The sequence below is a fragment of the Toxotes jaculatrix genome, chromosome 15 (genome assembly GCF_017976425.1).
Source record: "Toxotes jaculatrix isolate fToxJac2 chromosome 15, fToxJac2.pri, whole genome shotgun sequence".
In the NCBI taxonomy this organism is placed as follows: Eukaryota; Metazoa; Chordata; class Actinopteri; family Toxotidae; genus Toxotes; species Toxotes jaculatrix.
Window position 1 is genome coordinate 9,887,271 of NC_054408.1, and position 20,695 is coordinate 9,907,965.

The following is a 20,695-nucleotide window of genomic DNA, read 5'->3' on the forward strand; positions in this document are numbered from 1 at the left end:
ATCCATATACTGGACAGCTCTGCTTTGTTCATGTTACTTTAGGGGAAGTAGATCAAATTATAGGGGGTGAGATTTACTCAGTTACAGGATGTGCACTGTGCAGTTTCGAGGAACTTAATGTATAGATTAAGTTTTAAACATGACATGCACTCATAACATATAATGCACTGTGACTGTTAAAACAACTAAATCAATATTTAAAAATTGACTTGTCCCACCTGGGCCAGCTAAAACACTAATCGTGCTTACACGATAAATTAATTGTGCCAATGGTCCTTACATTACCCCCACAACCGAGTATGTAAAGATTTACTTATGTTCTTCACAATAAATAGAATTCAGTGCAAAATATCAAACAGTAAAATTAGTAACGCAACAACAAAATAGAATTAAGAAATAGCACAAGTAAAACAGCATGAGGTAAACTGCCCCAAAATTTAAGGGGTAAATGACTTAATCCTGTCTTCTTAAACTAGACCTAGGAAAAAACAGTAGCCATACACTTATTAGCTAAACTGACAAAATGAAATTGAAATTTGGCAGATAAAAGCAAACACAAAGTGACAGCTGTGTTGTGGTGTATGGGCTTTATTGGCATACATACATTTTCCTTACAGTCTCTACACTTTTAGTGGAATATAGGCTAGAGGTTTAGCTTGAACCTAGTAATGCTACTTTCACACAGCCAGTAGAGTCACAAAGCACTAGTTCACTGCTAAATTTCAGCAAAGCGCACTCATTCTTCCTATGCCATGTGGCATCAGAAATAGAGACCTATACTGTTTGCAGGTCTAAGGCACTGATTGTATTGTCAAACCCAATTAAGATACAGGATTTTAACAAATAAACATATTTAACAAACTACAACTACTCTCAGCATCACACTTCAACAGCACTCTCACAATCACACAATCACATACATACACATACACACAAGCGCTTTGTATGCACCCAGTTACTGATGCGCCTAAACTACTTTAGTTGACAGTGAGGCTATTCCTGCTATTAGAGTGATTTTGAAAGCACAGGTATAGTGTTGTTGCTGGGTCCAGAGTAATGTTTACCTGGAGAATTTTGTACATCATCATTCAAACACGCCTTCAAGACTTTGGTTTCAGTTTTCACCATGCTATAGTCAGATCAGGTCTCACTTGGCTGCAGTTGTGCCTCTTCGCCCTCGAAGCTGGACCATAAATGTACGGTACAGGTAGAAAAATGTTTGACCAAAAAGCACCAGAGAGACTTGCCTGAGCATAACATGGAGGCAAGATGAGTTTCAACTCAAGCCAATAACATACTGTATGCAGAAAAATGATTACTTTAGCACTAAGATAGAAATAAATTTCAGGCTTGTGATAAACTAAAGACAGAGAGCGAGCTAGAAAGAAAAAGGGAGAAGTGCATTGGTCAAGTAGTGGCCTACTATGGCAGTTCTAAATGGCACCAAAATCACTAGTAGCTTTACCCCCTTAGCCCAGCTTCTTCAACCAACCTCCTGATCATAAAATCAATGAGGGTGCTGAGAAACATGCTGCACCAGGTGTCCTGTGGTCAGCTTTCTCCATATCGTGCTGCTCCCTCATTTAAACAGCTGGATTCTCCAAGTTCCTAACCTCACAACCTTCTCAAACAGTGACTTCCACATTCCAAAACAGTGACAACTTGTCAGTTTGTTTAAGAATAACTGTAAAAATATAAGGATTGTAGTAAAAATAGCCCCAGGGCTAGTGGGGGCACAATAATACAATCAAAAATGACAGTACTGAACACAAGGGAATCTTATTATACTCCTTGACAGCCCCCTGGATCTAAGAAACATCAACACAAACACTTAAACAATGTAAAAAATGTATAATAATTAACATAGCAGAAAAACATGAAAAAGTCAGTTTTTAACAACACACGGCCACAAGGTAAATCAAGTATGGAAGAAGGGTGATGGCGTGCAGCATCCCCTTCATTGCGTCCTTATTTAGGCCTCCTTTGTGCTGGTCTTCATTTTCTCAACTGTTTCCTGTATTTAAAACAATGAAAAAAACGTTGACAGAATGATTAGATATGGTGTGTCATTTAACATACTGAATAATGAATGATGTGTGTACATATATTTATTAACGTCTATAAGCTTTTTCACTTGTCATTTGCATATTTATTCAATTAAAAGCAACACTGTATCTTGAAACAAGGTCCTCATGACAGAGTTTAGTGTGAATAAAAAAAACAAAAAAACAAACTGGTTGCACAAAACTTGTACCCACAGAGCTGCATTTGTTTAGTTGCATTATTAGCTGGCCTTCTGGAGTACAGAGTACATGACCTTGCTGACACAGCAATGGCCTCAAGCCAGAGCCCTGGTGCTACCTTGTGAGCCTCATGCCCTCATTCACACATATAAGCAAGCACACACACACACACACACACACACACACACACACACACACACACACACACACACACACACACACACACACACACACACACACACACACACTTCTCATACTCTGAATGTGGACGTTCTAGAATTGTGCTGATTTTCGGGACAGGTTTTAGAACGAGATTCTAGAACTCAGTTCTTGGGATAGAGAGGTTCCAGAGCTCCATTCTTAGTCTACAGAGGTTCTAGAACGGTATTGAATTGTATTGCTATTGTTTGCCCAGAGGGACTATACAACTATTTTGATAGCAGAGACTGCAGTATTGTGCTGACAGTCTGGAGAGGTTCTAGGACTGCAGTGACTGTCTTGCGTGGCCATTCACTGCATCACAAAGAGAAATCTGCACTGCCCCAGCTCAAGCATTTATCTCCAGAATCATGTACCTTTCTTTTCAAGGCTGCCTATTAGTCTGGTATACTATTATAAATGGAACTTAATTCTAAAACATTTAAGTCTTGAAGAATTTATGTGAATTATTCACATCTAAATTATATATTTCAAGTACCCCTCTGTACTTTTTTGGCCATTTCTTTTGTTTGTTTCCATAACACTGGCAGTTTTTTTCAGTAGTACTCCCTGAGAAATGTAAACAAACTTTGATGAGTAAAATTGGTGTATTTCCCTTTAAATGTACAGTAGGTTACTTGATATTAACTCTTCGGGAATAACTAACTATATAACTTAATGTTGCTGAATCATCCACAGTAGTAGAAGACATCCCTACCCTTCCACAGTGGATAATACAAAGGAAAATGTTGGTGATTGCTTGGCTCTCATTTTTTCTGCCTTCTACCCTCTATTTTATATCCATGGCCATTTCATAGTTTTATTGATCTAATTTAGAAAACATTTCTCTATTTCACAGGTTTTGATTTGTTGCTTCACTTTTCATGCCAGGAGCCATAAAGCTGCTGATAACCTGGCTCACTGGGCTGTGTTAGGTTGGTAAACAGTCACATAAAGATTTATACCAACCAAGTCCTGTGTGAATCGTGTTAGCTGAGCAGTTTAATTCAAATGCCATTTGTCCAGAAACAAACTGGAACTAATCATGGTTATTTCCTGAAGGAATCTAAAAGCAGACACATGGGCCATGACTCATGTCTGTGATATTTTATGGACTTTACAACCAAGTGGAATCATATGAGGGGTGGGCAGTGATGGAGCTTGGAAATAGGCTTTAGATGTTGTGACTATGGCCAGGTCATTTGTCCTTTTCTGTAGAGAATTTCTGGGATGCCCTTCAGATTTATTTTTATATTAATATAATTGACTACATAATTTTTATTATTATTTCCAGATTGCAAAGACAGACCTGGTGCTTGTTGAGCTCAGCCACACGGAGGTTCCACTCCTCCTCAGTCATCTCTGCTCCAGCATCTGCTGACTCATCCACAGCCGCCATTTTGTCTGGACAAAAATAGTCAACAATGGTCATGGGGTATTTGTCTTAATGCCTGCATTGATTGAAAGGCTCAGATGAATAAACAGTACAAAGATAATTAAGTATTTTAACTTACCAGTGCAGGTCATAGCAGTGCAGACCCAGTTTCCGCATGCACAAACACAGCGGTTACACTCCACCTGGGTCTCTGCTCCGTCCTCATATGTCTCATCCTCCAGTGCACATTCTGTTGAAAGACACATGACAAACTATTCAGCCAAGTTCACAGATAATAAAGTGTAGCGGAACGATAACAGAGTGTTATTGATATCAGTTTCCATGACCCAGACTTGTCAGCATTTCAAAACGCCACATCACTTTATCCTGTAGCTTTTAAGGTCACATGCCTTTTGCCTGTTAACGCTAAGCAAGTGTCAGAGAAGTGTTAGGACTTTTCCAAAAACTTTAATATGTCTATTTTTCTCTTAACATCTCCAGGCTTGAAAATCATGATTTCTGTGAAATAAAGAGAAAAAAACATGTGGGAGTATTAAAACCAGAGTTTCAAAAAGTCCCCTGTAGGCTTGCCAAATGTGCATGTGTATCTGTGTGTGTGTGTCATTTAGTCTAGTGAAATTCCAGGGTTCAGTGCTTTCCAGCGAATATTAGTTTTCTCTGTGACCGAGCAAAGCCCCTGCATCCTGTGAACTTTGTCCCAGATATATCTGCATCAGATGACTGGGCAGACTGAAGCGACAACCGCAAAACTGTGACTGTGTCTTAAACTATTCAGACAAGAGTAGCAATTTGTGGCTCTTTTTACTGGATTGCCAAACTGCCTAACTCAGTTTATATCAGTGCATATATCAGTGTGTAACTTTATGTTGCATTTTGTCAAAGAATGCAAAATATCACTTTAGGCTCACTCTTCTCTGGTGGATTGAAGCCAGGTTTCAAGCAGTTGAGGAACTCATCAAAGCTCAGCTTCCAGTCGGCGTTCTCATCAGAGAGTTCAATGAGGGCATCAATGCACAGGCTCCTGGGAAACATACACATACACACATACATGAAAAGGCAGAATAAATATCAGTTGCTCCACACAGTGAGAATAAAACATGACAGAAACAAATAAGCATACTCTAGAAATGATCATTAGTTTAGAGTGTTTTTCACAGAGCACAGGTGTTTACGCCAGCGTGGAGTCCCACAGGAGGCCTTCAGTAATGTTTGCACTGGCCCAGATAGGGTACAATGATTTACACTGCGTACCTTAAAATAGCACTGCAGGACACAGATATGGGTCTGTATGTACAAACATTATCACAGAAGAAAATGTTCACAGAGTTTGAAGGGAAGTGAAGTACTGACAAACCAAAAAAGAATGCTAACAGCAGCCATTTTTTTCTCCACCCAGCACTCATGCTCACTCTTGTAAGCATGTAAACATATGAACAAACACACCAACCTGAGCAGCTTGTTGCTCTCCTGGTCTGCGTAAGACTGCAACTCCACAACCGACTCATTGTGCTGGATGAATTTGAGGAGCTCTGAGGAGTCGAGCTGAGAATCGCCGTTGTCATAAGACTGCGGAAACATGAACAGGCATAGCAGAGGCACAGTCAAAGCAAAGTGCGAACAGGAAGACTAAAATTTTACAATGAACTTTTAGACTGCCTGATACAAATCTTACATAATCAGGTTTCACACTATATTATCAGTCTGTGTCATGTGCAAGTGTGTTGCTGAAGATATTACTCTGCAAGAAATCACTGGTGTTTCTTATAGACAGGTCAGTCCAGGCTGCCAGCTAATTTGCAGTCACTGCCACAAAAATCAAGAGGACACCAGTTGCCATGACAATCATCTTGTAACCCTGATGTTAAGTAGCAGGAGAACCTCAAGCACCTGCTGTAGTGGCTATGTAATACTGTTTCTGTAGGGAAACAGAACAGAGGCTTTTGAAGTAGTTTGGCAGTAATGGTGGTGGAGCTTTCCGATAAAGACATACCACATATATGAGCATGTGGTATGTTTGTGGAAGATGGATGAACTGAAAACATTCATGATATGCTATATGAAGTTTAGTATACTCTCAAAATTCACAGCACATTGATGCTGATGGGGAAGACCAAACAAATAAATACTGCTGTTTAAACCAGCTGTTAAAAGAGCCATTTCCTGCTCATTCATGTCAGCCCAGGGGTCCTTCTCTATAGGACAGAGATCCTCATTAAACTGAATTATAACCATCAGCTGACAGGCTTCAAAGGTCTGTCAAATGAATAATTGGACACAGTCAGAGGCAGTTTTAAAGTTCAGAGAGGTTGGTGGAGGCCCACATGGATAAATAAACCATGGTATTTGGTAAAAAAAAATGGTACACTCATAGAGACCCGAGTACATTTTGTGTTAATGCACCCCTACAGAGAAAAAAAGCCCACCTTGAAATATTTGAGCAAGATGTCAGAGAAGTTGGATCCTTTGACAAACCAGCCATCTGGGACAACCTCAGTCTGCAGCCACTGGATCACGCGGCTCCTCAGCTCATTACGGTCAGCAGCATAGCACACCACTGCAGGGGTGGGAACATTTCCATAGGTCAACCATTAATAAATAATCCAAAGGATAAAATCTATCTCGCAAGCAGTTTCACCATTGACCCCTGTCCTTTTGTGCATACGTCAAGATTTCCACTTTCATTACCATGTTAGATCATAAATTACAGTTATTGCACAGACATCGCAGCTAAATCTTAACACCCAGAATCTAGTCATCTATGAACCGTGACCTAAATTCACAAATAACTATGAGTTTAACTGGTTAAAGTAAACACCAACAAAAACAATTTTGGAGTTTTTTTTTTCTCATCTCACTAAAATTGTAAACAGTTAAGTCCCCAGAATATAATTTAATGCAATATATGCAGGCAAGCACACACACACACAGATGCACACAAACTCACCTGGGCTGGCAGCTGCCTGCTCTGTTTTCTTCTCTAAAGGTAATTAAAAAAGAGGGAAAGAATGTAACATTTGAGACAAATCAACTGAACAGTGTTGACTTGATTCAGATTAATGGAGCTAAACTTGGCTGTGACTGAGCACTTGGCCAAAGGTCTGTAAAGATGACAGCGTGAGATAACTATTTTCCTTGACTACCTTTTCTGCCACAGCTCTGATCAATGTTCACACACAAAGTGTGCAACATTGCCAAGTGTGAGCAATGAAAGTTCAATCGAGATAAGACCCTAATATCAGATGTATTAACAGATAAGCGGAGGCCAGGAGTGTGGATGTTATGGCAGATTGGCTGAATGCAGTGACGTGTGGGTGGCCTTACTATCAACCCGGTCACCTCGCATATCGTGTGTCATGAACATGGGCAAGGCTACGCTGGGATAATAAACTTGAGAGCTCACTGTCCATACTGGGGCAAATGTTGGAATAACCAACCAATAGCAATAAAGTTAGACTGAAATATCTGAGCTTCCATCCTGCACTTACCACTTGACGACCTGATTGATTGACGATAGATTGTTATTGGTATCAATATTGACCTTATTATACTGACCAATCTGCCGTAAATACTGTTTCTTGGTCAATTGTGATAAAAAAAAAAATATTGTTTCCACTACCAGTTACATTAATTCAGTCATTGCAGACCCACAACCCAGTTTTTAGTCTCATGCTACCTTACATAAAAATGATTCCACTGAATTCTCGCAGTATTTTAAATTTTGAAAAAAAAAGGAGAGCACTGGTATTTGATCAGTGCTCAGAGGCACTGATACAATATCAGAAGAGAAAATTTTGGATCACCGCATCCCTAATTAGCAACACTGACATAAGCCAAATAATATATGAAAATAAAATGTCAGTTGTGTCGTTATGGCTGTCACAATGAATCACACAATTTCTGGATGGATTCAGAATCAGAACACAAAAGACATAAACATAAAAGAGGGATATATAAGACGGGAAAGAGTCATTTCAACCCTTGCCTAATCCTGCCAAAGATGAACAGCTTTTTTTCAAGGGACACTATAACAACAGAAAAGTCTCTCAAATCATGTTTAAAATATCCATGTAAAATAGCGGGAGAATGGTTTCTAAACGTGGCTCTCTGGTCTTGCACCCTGTTCAGATCTGGCACCTCCTCTTGACAAAGTACCCCTGACTATCAGAAAACTTTATTGCCCTTGATAAGGACATCTATTTATTAATGATAACGTTATTATAATCTTAGCCACACTTGGAAGTGTAATTTACTGAGATTGTAAAAGCGACCTTGGAAACAGCAGGTGGTAACATGACCAAGCTTCTAAGCTTGGTAAAACTTAAAAGCTTTATCATGCTGATATTCACCTTTATAAAAGCAGATATTTGCCTATCTAAGCTTGGAGGAGCTCAGAAAGTGCTCAAAAAACAGATGATATTTTAAAATCTACAATTCCATAATAATTGGGCAAACTTTATTTGCTGTGGAAAACTATGTGATACTAATGGACACTGTCGTAGGACAGTTTTGTCAACAGTTTTATCTTGTGTTGCGGTGCTGTGTGCTGATGCTGATACCCTGGCAGTGCCCATCGTGGGCCACCTGGATCTTCAAGCCGGTCAGACAAGCATCTCTGTGGAGCTCACAGTGATTCCTGTAGGTCTTACCATTGCTGCCACACACTGACCTCTTGTGGGGCTTACAGGTCTGGAAAGAGAGAGAAAAAGATAGATAGGGGAGAATGAAGAAAACCAGAGGGAAATTTAAAAGTCTTTTTAATTTTATTTTATTCTTATTGTTCCCTAAGTCCTACGCTGCCCTTCTCATTCGGTCACATTAAAAACAGAAACTCAAGTAAAGGCTGGATTACCAACTGGGCAAGGCAGACAAAGTTCTCATGGAAGTTTACTATGTGGCAATTTTTGCATTTCAATTTGATTAATTGCAATTAAGTTTAGAATATGGAAATATGGATTACTAAGGCTCAAAATCCCCTGATATAATAAGGGCCATAAGAAGGGTCCGACTTAATTACCTCATCCTGAAGCTGAGTCATATGCACCCTGAGGGTGCCTAAGATTCCAGTACAGGAATACATACACAATGCAGTGCTCTCTGCTGGGTTGCAGGGCCATGCATCTAATCCTCACCTCTATACACAGACAGCTGGGTTCCCCCTTCTCATTGACAGCACACTCTCTGCCGGCCCCACAGAACACATTGGCACACACTTTGCTCTTGCTGTGCAGCTCCTAAAAGAAAAGAAAACACATTGTTTCTGCTTTAGAAATATCACTGGTTTCACACACAGGGCGGCACTGTTGCACTAGTAACAGGCCCATTTGAAAGCACTGCGATGGTGCTGACATTTTAAGTCGCATACCAGTCACAAACTTGCATATGATAATCAAGTACAATGCAAATATTATACTCCCACATTAAACTACGTGATTAAATTTGATCCCCTGTCACAAACATAAAGAAACAGTTTCCTTTATATAAACTGCAGTATAGACTGTTGCCCCTGATGACATACAAAATGAAAGCTCACTGATTTAGCACCCCACCCTTTAACTCCACCACAGAAATGATGAGTTCATATTCTGGAACATAACATTTAGCATGACCCCAAATCCAACTAAAAGTGTGGCCTATTTGACATAAACTACTTCTTGAAAACATTGTTTAATTGCAGTCATGTTATATACAAATGGACATATCTCCTCTGAGCAACCTCTAGGTGGAGCTACGCCATGAATTTCCACAACAGCCACCAATATGTTAAATTTAAATGGCCATAATTTTGTTGTCATTATTTTCTTTCTAACTAGCAATTTAACCATGCGCAAATGCAGGAGGCTGAATATAAGTACTCTCTAAAAATGACCCTCATTACCTCCTCCTTTTCCTATCTGTGTGTCTTTGTATATGTGTGTAGTTTTATTTGTGTGTGTTTGAGTTTGTGTGTGTGTGTGTGTGTACAGGGTGTTTCCACATCTGGAGTCTGAGCTGTGTTTTCCTTTGGGCCCATTCTCATGCTCTGTGAAATCTTTTCCCCTCCCTGTTTCTCCAGACTCCCCTCCTCCTCCCTAAGTCACTGTTTCCTGTAAGAGCGAGAGAGAAAGTTGGCCCTCTATGTATGACTGCACGTGAGCTGGCTTCCACGCTCCTGTGTGTGTTTGTTAGTGCAGGGCCTGGTATTTAGGTTAAAATGAAGGTGGATTCTCGTGACCGACCTCTCACTAAAGACGGAATGTTACAAGATGGATGCAGTCACATGCAAGCATCACAGTATAGCAGCTTTAAGTCAAAACTGGTCCATTTCTATGCATGAGTTAAAGACATTCACACACACATGCAGTCCAAAGTTGAGGTCTTAGAATAATCTTCAAAGCAATGCCTGTGGCCTTGAGCATGTTGGACAATTTAGTTTGTTAGACACAGATGGGCTAGAGGCCTGTTGAAACCTGTAGAAATCTCCAGAGAGAACATGAATAATGGATGGGCTCCTTGCATGAATCTGGTATAATCGAAGAGCGCTGTCTGTCCATCTCTCTTTGAGTAGAACCAGCGGAGGATCCCTGACATTTGGTTAATGAATACAGGGGCACAAGGCTCTTTTTTTCAGCTGATTCAAGTGGATTGTTGCTATGGTGAGAGCATGTACAGGCTCCTGTTGTGGGAAGATCACAGAGGTGTCAATCAAATGAGGCGAATGGAACCAAGTCCCATAATGAGATCACAGCAGATGGTGTTCAGATTTTTTCACTGACATAGCCATGCAGCACGAGACCAGTGGACAAAGCAATTGTAATGTGACCCCACCCATCACGAAGCCAGAGAACTGAGGCTGAAAATTGGAGCTGTAGACCATCTACCTCATGTGGTCATAAATCACGTCTGTGTTTAGCCTGGAACCTTCATTGTTGCTATGAGCGACCCATTACATGCACCATCACTAAGAATATTCATGTGGTTTTAATCATAATTCATGAATTGGAATTAACATGCAATATAGAGAAAGCTTGTTATTCATCCCCATGTCCTTGTGAATTTAACATTATTCCGTTTTTTGATCATCTGTATTCATACCTAGCTGTGGTGGGTTGGACTTTTATTTTCACCTAATATAAAATGAGAACGAAAAGCAATAAAGAGTAGGCTCAAAGAACCTGTTCGACATTTTAGGAGAACACACCTTCGCTTTCTTAGTCAGAGTTAGATGACCAAATCAGCACTATTCCTAGATCTGTATGCTAAGTGAGAAGCTGAAGCCAGGAGCTGATTAGTTTAGTTTAGCATAAAGACTGGAAACGGGTAAACAGCTAGCCTGGCTCTATCCAAAAAACTTGAGCACCACTGAAGTTCAATACTTCATATGTTCATCTTATCCGGGTTTCAGAAACCAAGATATAATGTTAAACATGCTAAGACACATAAGCAGGATTCTGCAGAGACCCCACCAGAACTGAGATAGTACAGCGCATGTAAACACACTCATTAACCCAATCACCAACAGAGAAGACATTAGAAAAATGTACAAGCTCAGCACAAACAAAAACAAACACATCCGCTGTGGGTGTCCTACTTAAATTACATCAATTTTTTATCGAAGCCAACAAATGTTGCCTTATTTTCCGTCTCTCCCATTTAAAACCATTCACAGAAGCCAGAGATATGATAAGTGACTGGTGAATCATAACAGATTAAACAGAACCTTTCATACAAGAAGCCGCCTCAAGCATACTACTGACTGCATATACACCCCCCCAATAAAATTGTTTAAAGGTTTAAAGAAGATTAAAAGATTTCAGTTATATTTCTCACAACCCTCAGTACATCATTTTCATCTTTCCATCTCTGTGTGGTGCCTGCAATTCAAGTCTAGTGTGCTTTAATTTCTGTTATGCTGTAATTCTCTGTCTTGTCATCTTATTCCCAGTGCCATGCCCTTTTACGGCTGCAAGTGATGTGCCAGTGAACCGAGACCAGCCTTGCAGAGCTAGGTGGAAGTTAAAGAAGGGAAAAAAAAATAAGCTGAGGAGTGAGAGGAAGAATTAAAGGAGGAAGCCTTGAAGAATGACTGACTATGAAGTGAGAAACAGGTACATGGTGAAGATACAAGAGGAGAGGCAGGGCTGTGTGCCACACGTTGAATGGCTCCACGTTGAGACAGACTAGAATTAAAGGGCAATGTATTCTTGTTTCAAAAAACAAAACGAAATTAAATCGCTGCTTTCATTTGCAACTGCTGATGAGGACACAGACAGTGAGACAGCTGCAAGGCTAAATCTGCTCACATTACAGTAACACATTAAAAACACATCTCTGTGTCCTTACCTTCACACACATACACACACACGCACACACACACACACACACACACACACACACACACACACACACACACACACACACACACATACACATACACATACACACCCATAAAACAGTATGAGTAATGGCTCCCATCTGCTCACATGTGCATATGTGTGTGTGTGTTTGTGTGTGTGCGCATCTTGGAGATGCTCCATTGATCTAGCAGACCAATCAATGCTTCTTTGCTGCGGGTGTCACTTTATAGCCACCGTGGATCCATGCCACACAGTGCACTCTGCCCAACATTTGCATAGAAAACATTGATTTACAGATGGTTAACACCCCGCCATGGATATGCACAAAATTACAAACAACATAATGGAAGTTGCAAAAAATAAGTGCGAATAAGACGAAAGGAATTTGAGTTCAATTCACGATCACTTTAATCAGCTGGATTAGTTTGTCTAGCATAACAAGCTTCATTTAATGCAATTCGATACAAGAACCCTGCAACAAATCCTTTTCATATTGAGCTTTTCTTGAGACTATGCTCAGGAGGTGTTGATACAGCATTATGCTCATAGTGAGGGCTGTACTTTCCGGTGCTGCTGAATTGCACTGCATTACAAACCTGTGAAAGGTGGCTCAACCTGAAGTGCATCAACATCTCTATGACAGAGTTTCAACAATAACTGAACGTGGTAAGCTTTAGATGTATCCAGTAAGATGCAGCTCACTGTAAAAGATACAAACATTTGACAAAACATTTTTTTTCTTCCCCCTGAGGTACTGTAAGCCTGCTGTGTGTTTTCATGAATAAAATATTTGTGATATTTGACAACTTGAAATATTATATGTCACGAGGGTGGAAGAGAATGATGTTTCAGTTCATTCCAGTAGTATACACTTACAGTTTGTGCCACTCAAGAAAAAGAAACTCTGAATTTTATTCTCAAACCAGCTTCTTCCTCAAATTTGTCACAGCAGGAGACTCTAAATTTGACTACAACCCCCCCACTCCACCCCACCCCTAAAAAACTCACAGTTATTCATCAAAGAAATTATATTTCAGAACTCATTAGGGAGTTATAACAATGATGCAGACATGAACAGATGAAGCTGACAAGTCAAGGCAGGCATTAAAGCTCCCAGCTGTGGCCTGAAGGCATCAATCTGTCTCCATTTACAGCTTTTGCAGTTGGCATTCATAATCAGCGAAACTTTGTGCTTAAAACAGAATGATAATACTAACACATCACTGCATGTGGTTGTCTTTACACCTGTTGGGATAGCATGTGCAAGTCAAATATTAAAGGAATCGTTTGACATTTTGTCTGTACAAAAACAAAAGCGTAAAATAACCAGTTGTAGCTTCAAGTGGGGTTATGTGTCAGGAAGTCACTGTGCTTGGAAAAGAAATTGTTTCATACCGGTTTGTTGCTGTTAGACAAAGCCAGGACTAGACTGTTTCCCCAAGTTTCTGGTCTTCATGCTAAGCTAAGCTGCTGCCTGTAGCTCCATGTCTACTTTACTGACATCAGAGACGCATTCATCTTTATGTCCATGTCTAAACACATATTGTTTGTTTCTCTGTTCCCTGCATCACATACTTTCACTGCCACAACAGAGACACTCAGACTGACAGATGGACAGACAAATGCATGCACAGCAAGACAGCTTCACCCTCACAACCTTGTGGAGCGTTTTACAAACACGTTTCTAATGACAATGAGGTGAAATACTGCAGGCAAAACGAGAGGTGAAGGCAAGAGATGCAGACAAGGGGCAGAATCAGGAGAATGAGAAGGTAGGGGGGTACATTCCTGAGCTATGTTGTGCCTCAGCTGGAGTCCGACAGAGTTCATCTTGAGCCAAAATCTCCTCAGTATCTAGGTCAGAGAGGTGCCCCTGCTCTCCCCCTCTCCAGCATTTCCTGCATTTCCCTGTGTTGTCTCTCCAGCTCTAGATTGTCCAACACTCTTCAGCATCATGAGATGTGGGCTCATGCCAGGAACCAGGAGGACAGGGAGGGCACAAACTGAACAGCTCATCTCCTTCACCTCCCTCTCACTTTTCTCTTCTCTTTCTCTCTAACCCTCTTACCAGAAGAGAAGTGGAGCACAGCCAAAGAAGAATGAGAACCACTCTTACTCCGCACACCATAAGTTACCTATGATCCAGTTTCTTCCTTTAGGGAATTAATGTGAGCTTCTGGCTAAATCCATCACACAGGGGAGAAACATCACAGACCATCATCAGCTCTGGATTTTGAGTCTTTACAGAAAGCTGTAGCGTTGGCCCTCAATTATTCAAGTCCCTCCATTCCCTCCAATCTCTCAAGCCTTTTCTTACTTCTGAATCTTTTTAACTGTATCTTCATACATATCAAATCAGGTTTAGTCTCATTTCTTCTGTACTCAACAGCCTCTCGAGATCAGACATACAGCAAAGCATTCCACTGAGAAACACATTCAACCCCCAAACAAACACAATCTACTGACACGCTTCCTTTAAGCTGAAATGCTTGGTTAGTATTTCATGGATTTATATGACAGAGAGTTGATAGTGGAATTGGCAGGATGTGTCCTTGGAATAATGAGGCCAAAGTAAGATTCATTTGAGTGTGCTATAAAGTTACGAACGCTTTGTACTAGCTCTCCGGGTGGTCTCAAACGCTCTCTGGGGGGCCAGGTCTGAGACTAAACCTGCAGAAACAAAGGGACCATGGGCAACGACCAGTTTACACCGATCTGCCTGTTATTCTTCTCCCTGTTTCTTATTCAGTGTGAAAGGAATGCACCAACGGACAGGATGATGTCACCCCAGTCTGCAGCCTCTTATTTTACACCCACCAGCCTCGTTGTTCAAGAGCTGAAATGGAGCAACTACACCCTGAAAAAGACGATAAGGACGAAACAAAAGACAGAAAGGACGGAAGAGAGAGAGAGAAAGAAAGACAGAAAAACACAAGGAAAGAAAGAGAGAGTGAAAGAAAGAGACTAAAGAAAAGCAGGAAATAAGTCATGGTCTGGGCAGAGCCACATCTGCTAGCAGTTAAAACGTCACCAGAGAACATAAATTGCTCTGAATTAGCACCACCCCCGGCCTAACCTCCCTGGTTCACCCTGTTGTCACAATGCAGGGACAAAACTGTCCCCTGTCTCCACCACTGTCAATCCTATGGAAGATTTGTCCCACCTCTTTCCATCCAGCCCTCTGTTCTACGGTCCTCTCTTACCATCCTTCCCTTATGAAGTACAGATTTTGTCACCTCGTTCAACTTTTTTTTTTCAATTTTTCTTTCTCTTTCACTCTCACCTCCTTGATCCAATACACTTGCCACTGCCCCCAAATTTTCCCTTTACTTTCTCTCTCTGCCCACTTTGTCACTCAACTCTGCCCTGTCTCCCACCCCTGTTCTGTTCTGGGCATTTTTCCACTGTCAGAGAGGAAAGGAGAGAGAAAGGGAGGGAAAGAGGGAGGGAAAGGGGGAGGGAAAGGGGGAGGGAAAGGGGGAGGGAGGGAGGGCTCATGTTAGGCTCAGGCCAGGGGAATGAGTAGATACCCTGCCCTCTTCTCTGCTCCCTCTTTGAGGCCAGTATTGGGGCTAATGGCTAGAGCATGTTTGTAGAAGGAAAAGGCCCATTTACAGACTGCAGGAGGTGACTGGGATGTGCAGCTATTTAAAATCTGCTGAACTGCAAACATGCATGTTTCTACAGCCTTTATTGTCTCACATAGATTACTGTGATGATACCCCCACACAACTTCATTTCCTCACAGTTCACAGAGCAAAAGTTGGTTTGAAATAAGTTGGGATTCAGTTCCAGCTGTGAGGACTACAAGCTGCTGCTGGTGGTGTGATGGTGTGGGAAATATTTTCTTGACACACTTAGCCCTTTAACACCAATCAATCATGGTTTGAATGCCACAGCCCATCTGAGTATTGTTGGTGACCATGTTCATCCTTTTATGGCCACAATTTACTTTTATCTTCTAATGGCTACTTGCAGCAGGATAATGTACCGTGTCACAAAACAATATTCATCTCAAACTGGTTTCATGGACATGACACTGAGTTCAGTGGCCTCCCCGGTCATCCGATCGGAATCCTAACAAAACATACTCGGGATGTGGTAGAACGGGAGATTCACAGCCTGAATGTGCAGCTGACAAATGTGTAGAAATTATGCCAGCATGGAGAGCACAGTTGTTACCTTTTAATCACTCATCCCTCTGTGGCCTCTTTTACAACAAGCAAACTGCATTTCACATGCAGGACTTGATCTCGAGCGGCATCCGTAAACGGATGGTATAAGGTTTTCTTGTCAGTTTACCTTACCAGATAACTCTGTGACATGTTTGGGTCACTTCGAACTGAAGTACTGCAGCTTATCCTTGGAATTCAAACTACTTCTTTTTTTAAACACATCATTCTAATGATGTTGATTTGCTGCCTCTGACTGTAAGCAGAAAACAGGAAAGGTGTATTCAGTTGGCATTTCTGAGTCTTCTTTGAGGTTCTTGAGAGAACTCATTTAAGCCAAGCTGTCTATATGGTTTCAACTCCCTAACATCTAGAGTATATGTTAGTATGTCACATATTAATTATCTCTTACTCACAAACCCTTTGAGGAACTGCTCTTTGTCATTTTTATGTGTGTGTTAATTTATGTGTGTAGCGCCTTCGCGTGCACAGTGCCGGTAATGATAAGATACCAGTACAGCTGGTAAGCTAAATGAGGACTCCTTTCATGCCCAGCCAAGAGTGAACAAAACACACTGCAGAGACATGAAACACAGTACACCCCGCTCCTTCCTTCTCTCTACCCACCTCACCACACAGCCAAGTCTTACCTAAACCCCAGTCTCCCCTGCTATAATTGCATGACTGTGGCTCCATCTCCTCTCTGTTTTACATCACTCTATCTCACCACCCTCTACAGTCCGTGCGCAGGATCCATGACTGGATGTTGAGCCACAGTAATTAGAACAGGCTGATACAGACAGAGGACACAGCGTCCCCTCATGCTCATGTTCCCTCCACCTGGGCAGATATTTTTAGCCCACCTTGAATGAGAGAGAACAGGCATCAACATGGCAAGATGGCGGGGCGCCTGAGTGGCTGTGACTCAATCAGAGCCTGCTATATATCCAAGGTCTGAACAAGAGAACCATCATCATCATCATCTTCTTCTTTTCAGCCTGCCTGTTTTATCCGCTCAACTCTTGTACTGTTTTAGCAAACAGCATGGCTTGTCTGGTTGCCTTGGTGGACTCCTCCTGATTTCTGTATTTTTCAAGATCCAGAGCTGGTGCCGATAACTGAATTAACCACTGTGTCATTCCACCCTGTCACCGCAGATGATGCAGGATAATACAATAAGCACTGCATTCCATAAGAACAGAAATAAACACTATTCTCTCGCTGTTTATATGCGAGTGTGTGTGTGCACACGTCCCCTGAGGCTGCAAACTCTTATGACTTTCACTATGCCTGAATATCAACCGCCTTTGCATATCAAGCTCCCGGTGTGTTTGAGTAAAACATCAACACTTTCAGATATGCATTCACAAGATGCATATCTCGTTCCCAGGCTCCACACACGAACGCAGAGTTTTCCACGGTCTCGACGCCAGCGAACCCCCGCCACACTACATCTCTGAGCCGCTTATCTTCAAACACTGCAATTTCTCACCTCACGAAGCACACAGGCAGTCTCCCTCATCATAAATCAGGAGTTAGCGTCCAGCTCTTAATAGCCTACACTCATACCAGAAAATAAAAACATCAGTTCACACACAAAGAATCCTGTTTTCATCAGTCTCTCTCATGTTGTGTGTACAGTAATTTTAACACACATCCCGTCACCTAAACATAACCTAAATACACATACTGAAACCTCATCACATCCACTCCTGTGAGGGCTTTGCTCCAACTTGTTGACCTCCTTTAGACAGTTCCCTGGTATGCTAGTTCAGGCCCTTCCCACAGCCAGTCAGCAGGCCATATATTATCAGGGTAATTACCTTTGGAGAATAGATGTCTCTCTAATACCTCCCCATTAACTTCATGGATACACTCAACACACTCTGCTATGTGCTCTGTCTTCACCGTGTCATACCTCACTGATCACGGCCATGAATCCAATAAAGATGCACACAATAGCAGTAGTTTCTAGCCAAACAAAGGTAGGGACAGAAGTGGAAGGGCAGCTCAGAGGGCCTGCGCGTCTGGCTATGAGTGATACTGTGGCAGTCGAGACGTTATTGGCCATCTGCGCAAAGCTATAAACACAGACTACACTGCTGTAGCAGTAAGTGTTTGAAAGATCTGTCCTCTAATTAGGCAACAGCTAATCGGGAAAAAATGAAAGGAAGGCAGGTCCCTGTTTATGTCCTCAGCCTGTAACTGTTGTTCAGGTCAACAGAGGAGTCAACACAAAGCCAGGTGTTCAACAGCTGTGTCCGGTGAGGTTAAGACCATCAAGCACCACCTGCTGTGTTTGGGTGTTTCTATTTTTTTTAAAGGAACAGTTTCAAATTTTAGGAAATACACTTAATCACTTTCAAACTAATGGCTAAATGAGAAGATTGATACCAACATGTACAGTGAAAACTAAAAATTAAACTGCAGTTTCCACCTGTTTCTAGTCCTCATGCTAAGCTGAGCTAACTGGCTAATGGCCTTGGCTTTCCATCCACCATACAGTCATGAGAGTGGTGTCAATCTTCTCATCTAAGTCTCACAAACAAAGTGAAGAAACACATTTCCCAACATGTCAAACTAATCCTGTGCTGAAGTGCTGAAACTTTATTTGTTCCCTGTTTTCTTTTTTTTTTTTTGAGTTGGTCGTCCATCCGTGTGTGTGTGTGCCATGAGGCCAGCTAATCTAACAGCACATTATCTCTGTGTTTACTCAGAGGTTGGACTACTTAGCACTGCCGTGTGAGACCCATAAGGTGAGTATTCTCTCAACCCTTGAGCACACTCAGCACCCAGACAAACACACATGCTTTCTGACTGACCACCCATACACGGTGTTTGTGTTCCACTAAAGCAGCTGCCAGTTGGCGGAGCGTTTTGTTCCACAGCATGCTACAATATTGATGATGAGGGCCATCAAACCCCAAGGCGAGCGGGGCTTGTGAAATATACACAAACACTACAGCCCTCCCTTCTTTTCTTTTCACAGCTGTCTGTCACAAGGGCGTCACTCCTGTCCTCTTATGGCAGCTTTTGCTGTAGTTAACTTCACAACTCCACAAAAAAAGCAAAAAAAGACAAACAAAAAAAAAGGAAAAAAAAAGACTGAGACTAGGAGGAGTATTTCTGTGTGTGTGTGATCCAGCAGGATGCAAAATGATGTTAGTGTTTGTTTCACAGTTCACAGACAACTAAAACATACACAGGCCCATCTGGCACCTCATATATGCAGTCATTTTAAAGGAATGAGAGTGATGTCCCTGTTGAAAGAAACTCTCCCCCTGGCGATTTAGTTAAACTGCGAGCTTGATTGTCTCCATAATGAAGCTCATAATTGGACAGAGTGCCAACAATAATGGCATAATTGGTTCTCCTTAAGAAGATAAATGCCATAATAAGCTGTAGACTCCGCACAGTCATGAAAACCCAGCTTTAAATGGCTCGTTTTCACCACAGCACCGTGTTATGTGATAACAGACCGTCTGACTCCAGATGTGTTCTGGCTGATTTAGCTTTGTGAACAGAGCTGTTGTGTGTTAATGTTGCTCCGGACGCACGGCACAGCGTTTGGTACAAATGTGAGGTAACATTTGGTGCCAATTTCAAACCCGTCAAGGAAAACGATTTTAAGTTAAGAACTTACCTCGGCGTTACAGAGAGCCACGGACAGCAGCAGGAGAACAGCGACACTTCGCAACATCTGGACATTAAAGAAGAATGAAAAAAGGGAAAGTAAGGTTTGGTAGGCTATAGAAAGAAAGAACGAACATCTCTATCCCTTTCCACGCCAGTTGCTTAGTAGGTTGAGAAAACTTGTGGAAAATCCCACTTTTAAGTGTTCTACGTTACCATTTTGTAAAAGCTGCTCCGCTCGGATATCTGCTCGATAGGGTGGGAGCTGGTCTGGATGTTTGTCGCGACCGAGTCGAGCAGGAGGTCCGTGATTTCAGGAAATTTGAGGAGCGTTGAGGAATTCGTGCCAGTCCGTCAGTCTCTCCTCCTCCTCCTCCTCCTCTCTCACCGCCGCGGCCAATGAAAATGTCTGGAGTCCTGGAGGACGTTTACAGAGGAGTAGAGGAGTAGGGGGAGGAACCGGGGAAAGTGTGTGTGCAACCAAAAAAAAAAATTACCTTTATGTTTTACTGAAATGGTTGATCTTAATCGCCTGCCTTCAGCAGCCATTTTCTGTTGTTAAAGCCTAAGCATGTAGCAGCAATTATTATTATCGTTGTTGTTCTTTTTCTTCTTCTTCTCAGCAACTTTAAAAAGGCTCAGGAAAAAGCAGTTTGCAATTAAAGTCACCAATGGTCAAGCTGGTTTAACCAGCTTGTTAAAGCTGTATTAGTTGGTTTT

The 20,695-nt window shown here is 41.7% G+C and overlaps 1 protein-coding gene across 1 annotated transcript; it reads right to left on the reverse strand.

Moving 5' to 3' along the window:
* Positions 1-572: 572 nt before the first annotated feature.
* Positions 573-20,347, reverse strand: fstl1b (follistatin-like 1b). Its single transcript, XM_041057760.1, has 11 exons — positions 20,192-20,347; positions 19,986-20,042; positions 8,967-9,068; positions 8,394-8,523; positions 6,782-6,814; positions 6,261-6,391; positions 5,285-5,403; positions 4,746-4,858; positions 3,956-4,066; positions 3,751-3,845; positions 573-2,014 (listed from the first exon to the last, which is right to left on the reverse strand). Exons 1-11 carry the CDS (start codon positions 20,192-20,194, stop codon positions 1,973-1,975), a joined length of 936 nt encoding a protein of 311 aa, XP_040913694.1. The 5' UTR covers positions 20,195-20,347; the 3' UTR covers positions 573-1,972.
* Between the last annotated feature and the right edge of the window lie 348 nt (positions 20,348-20,695).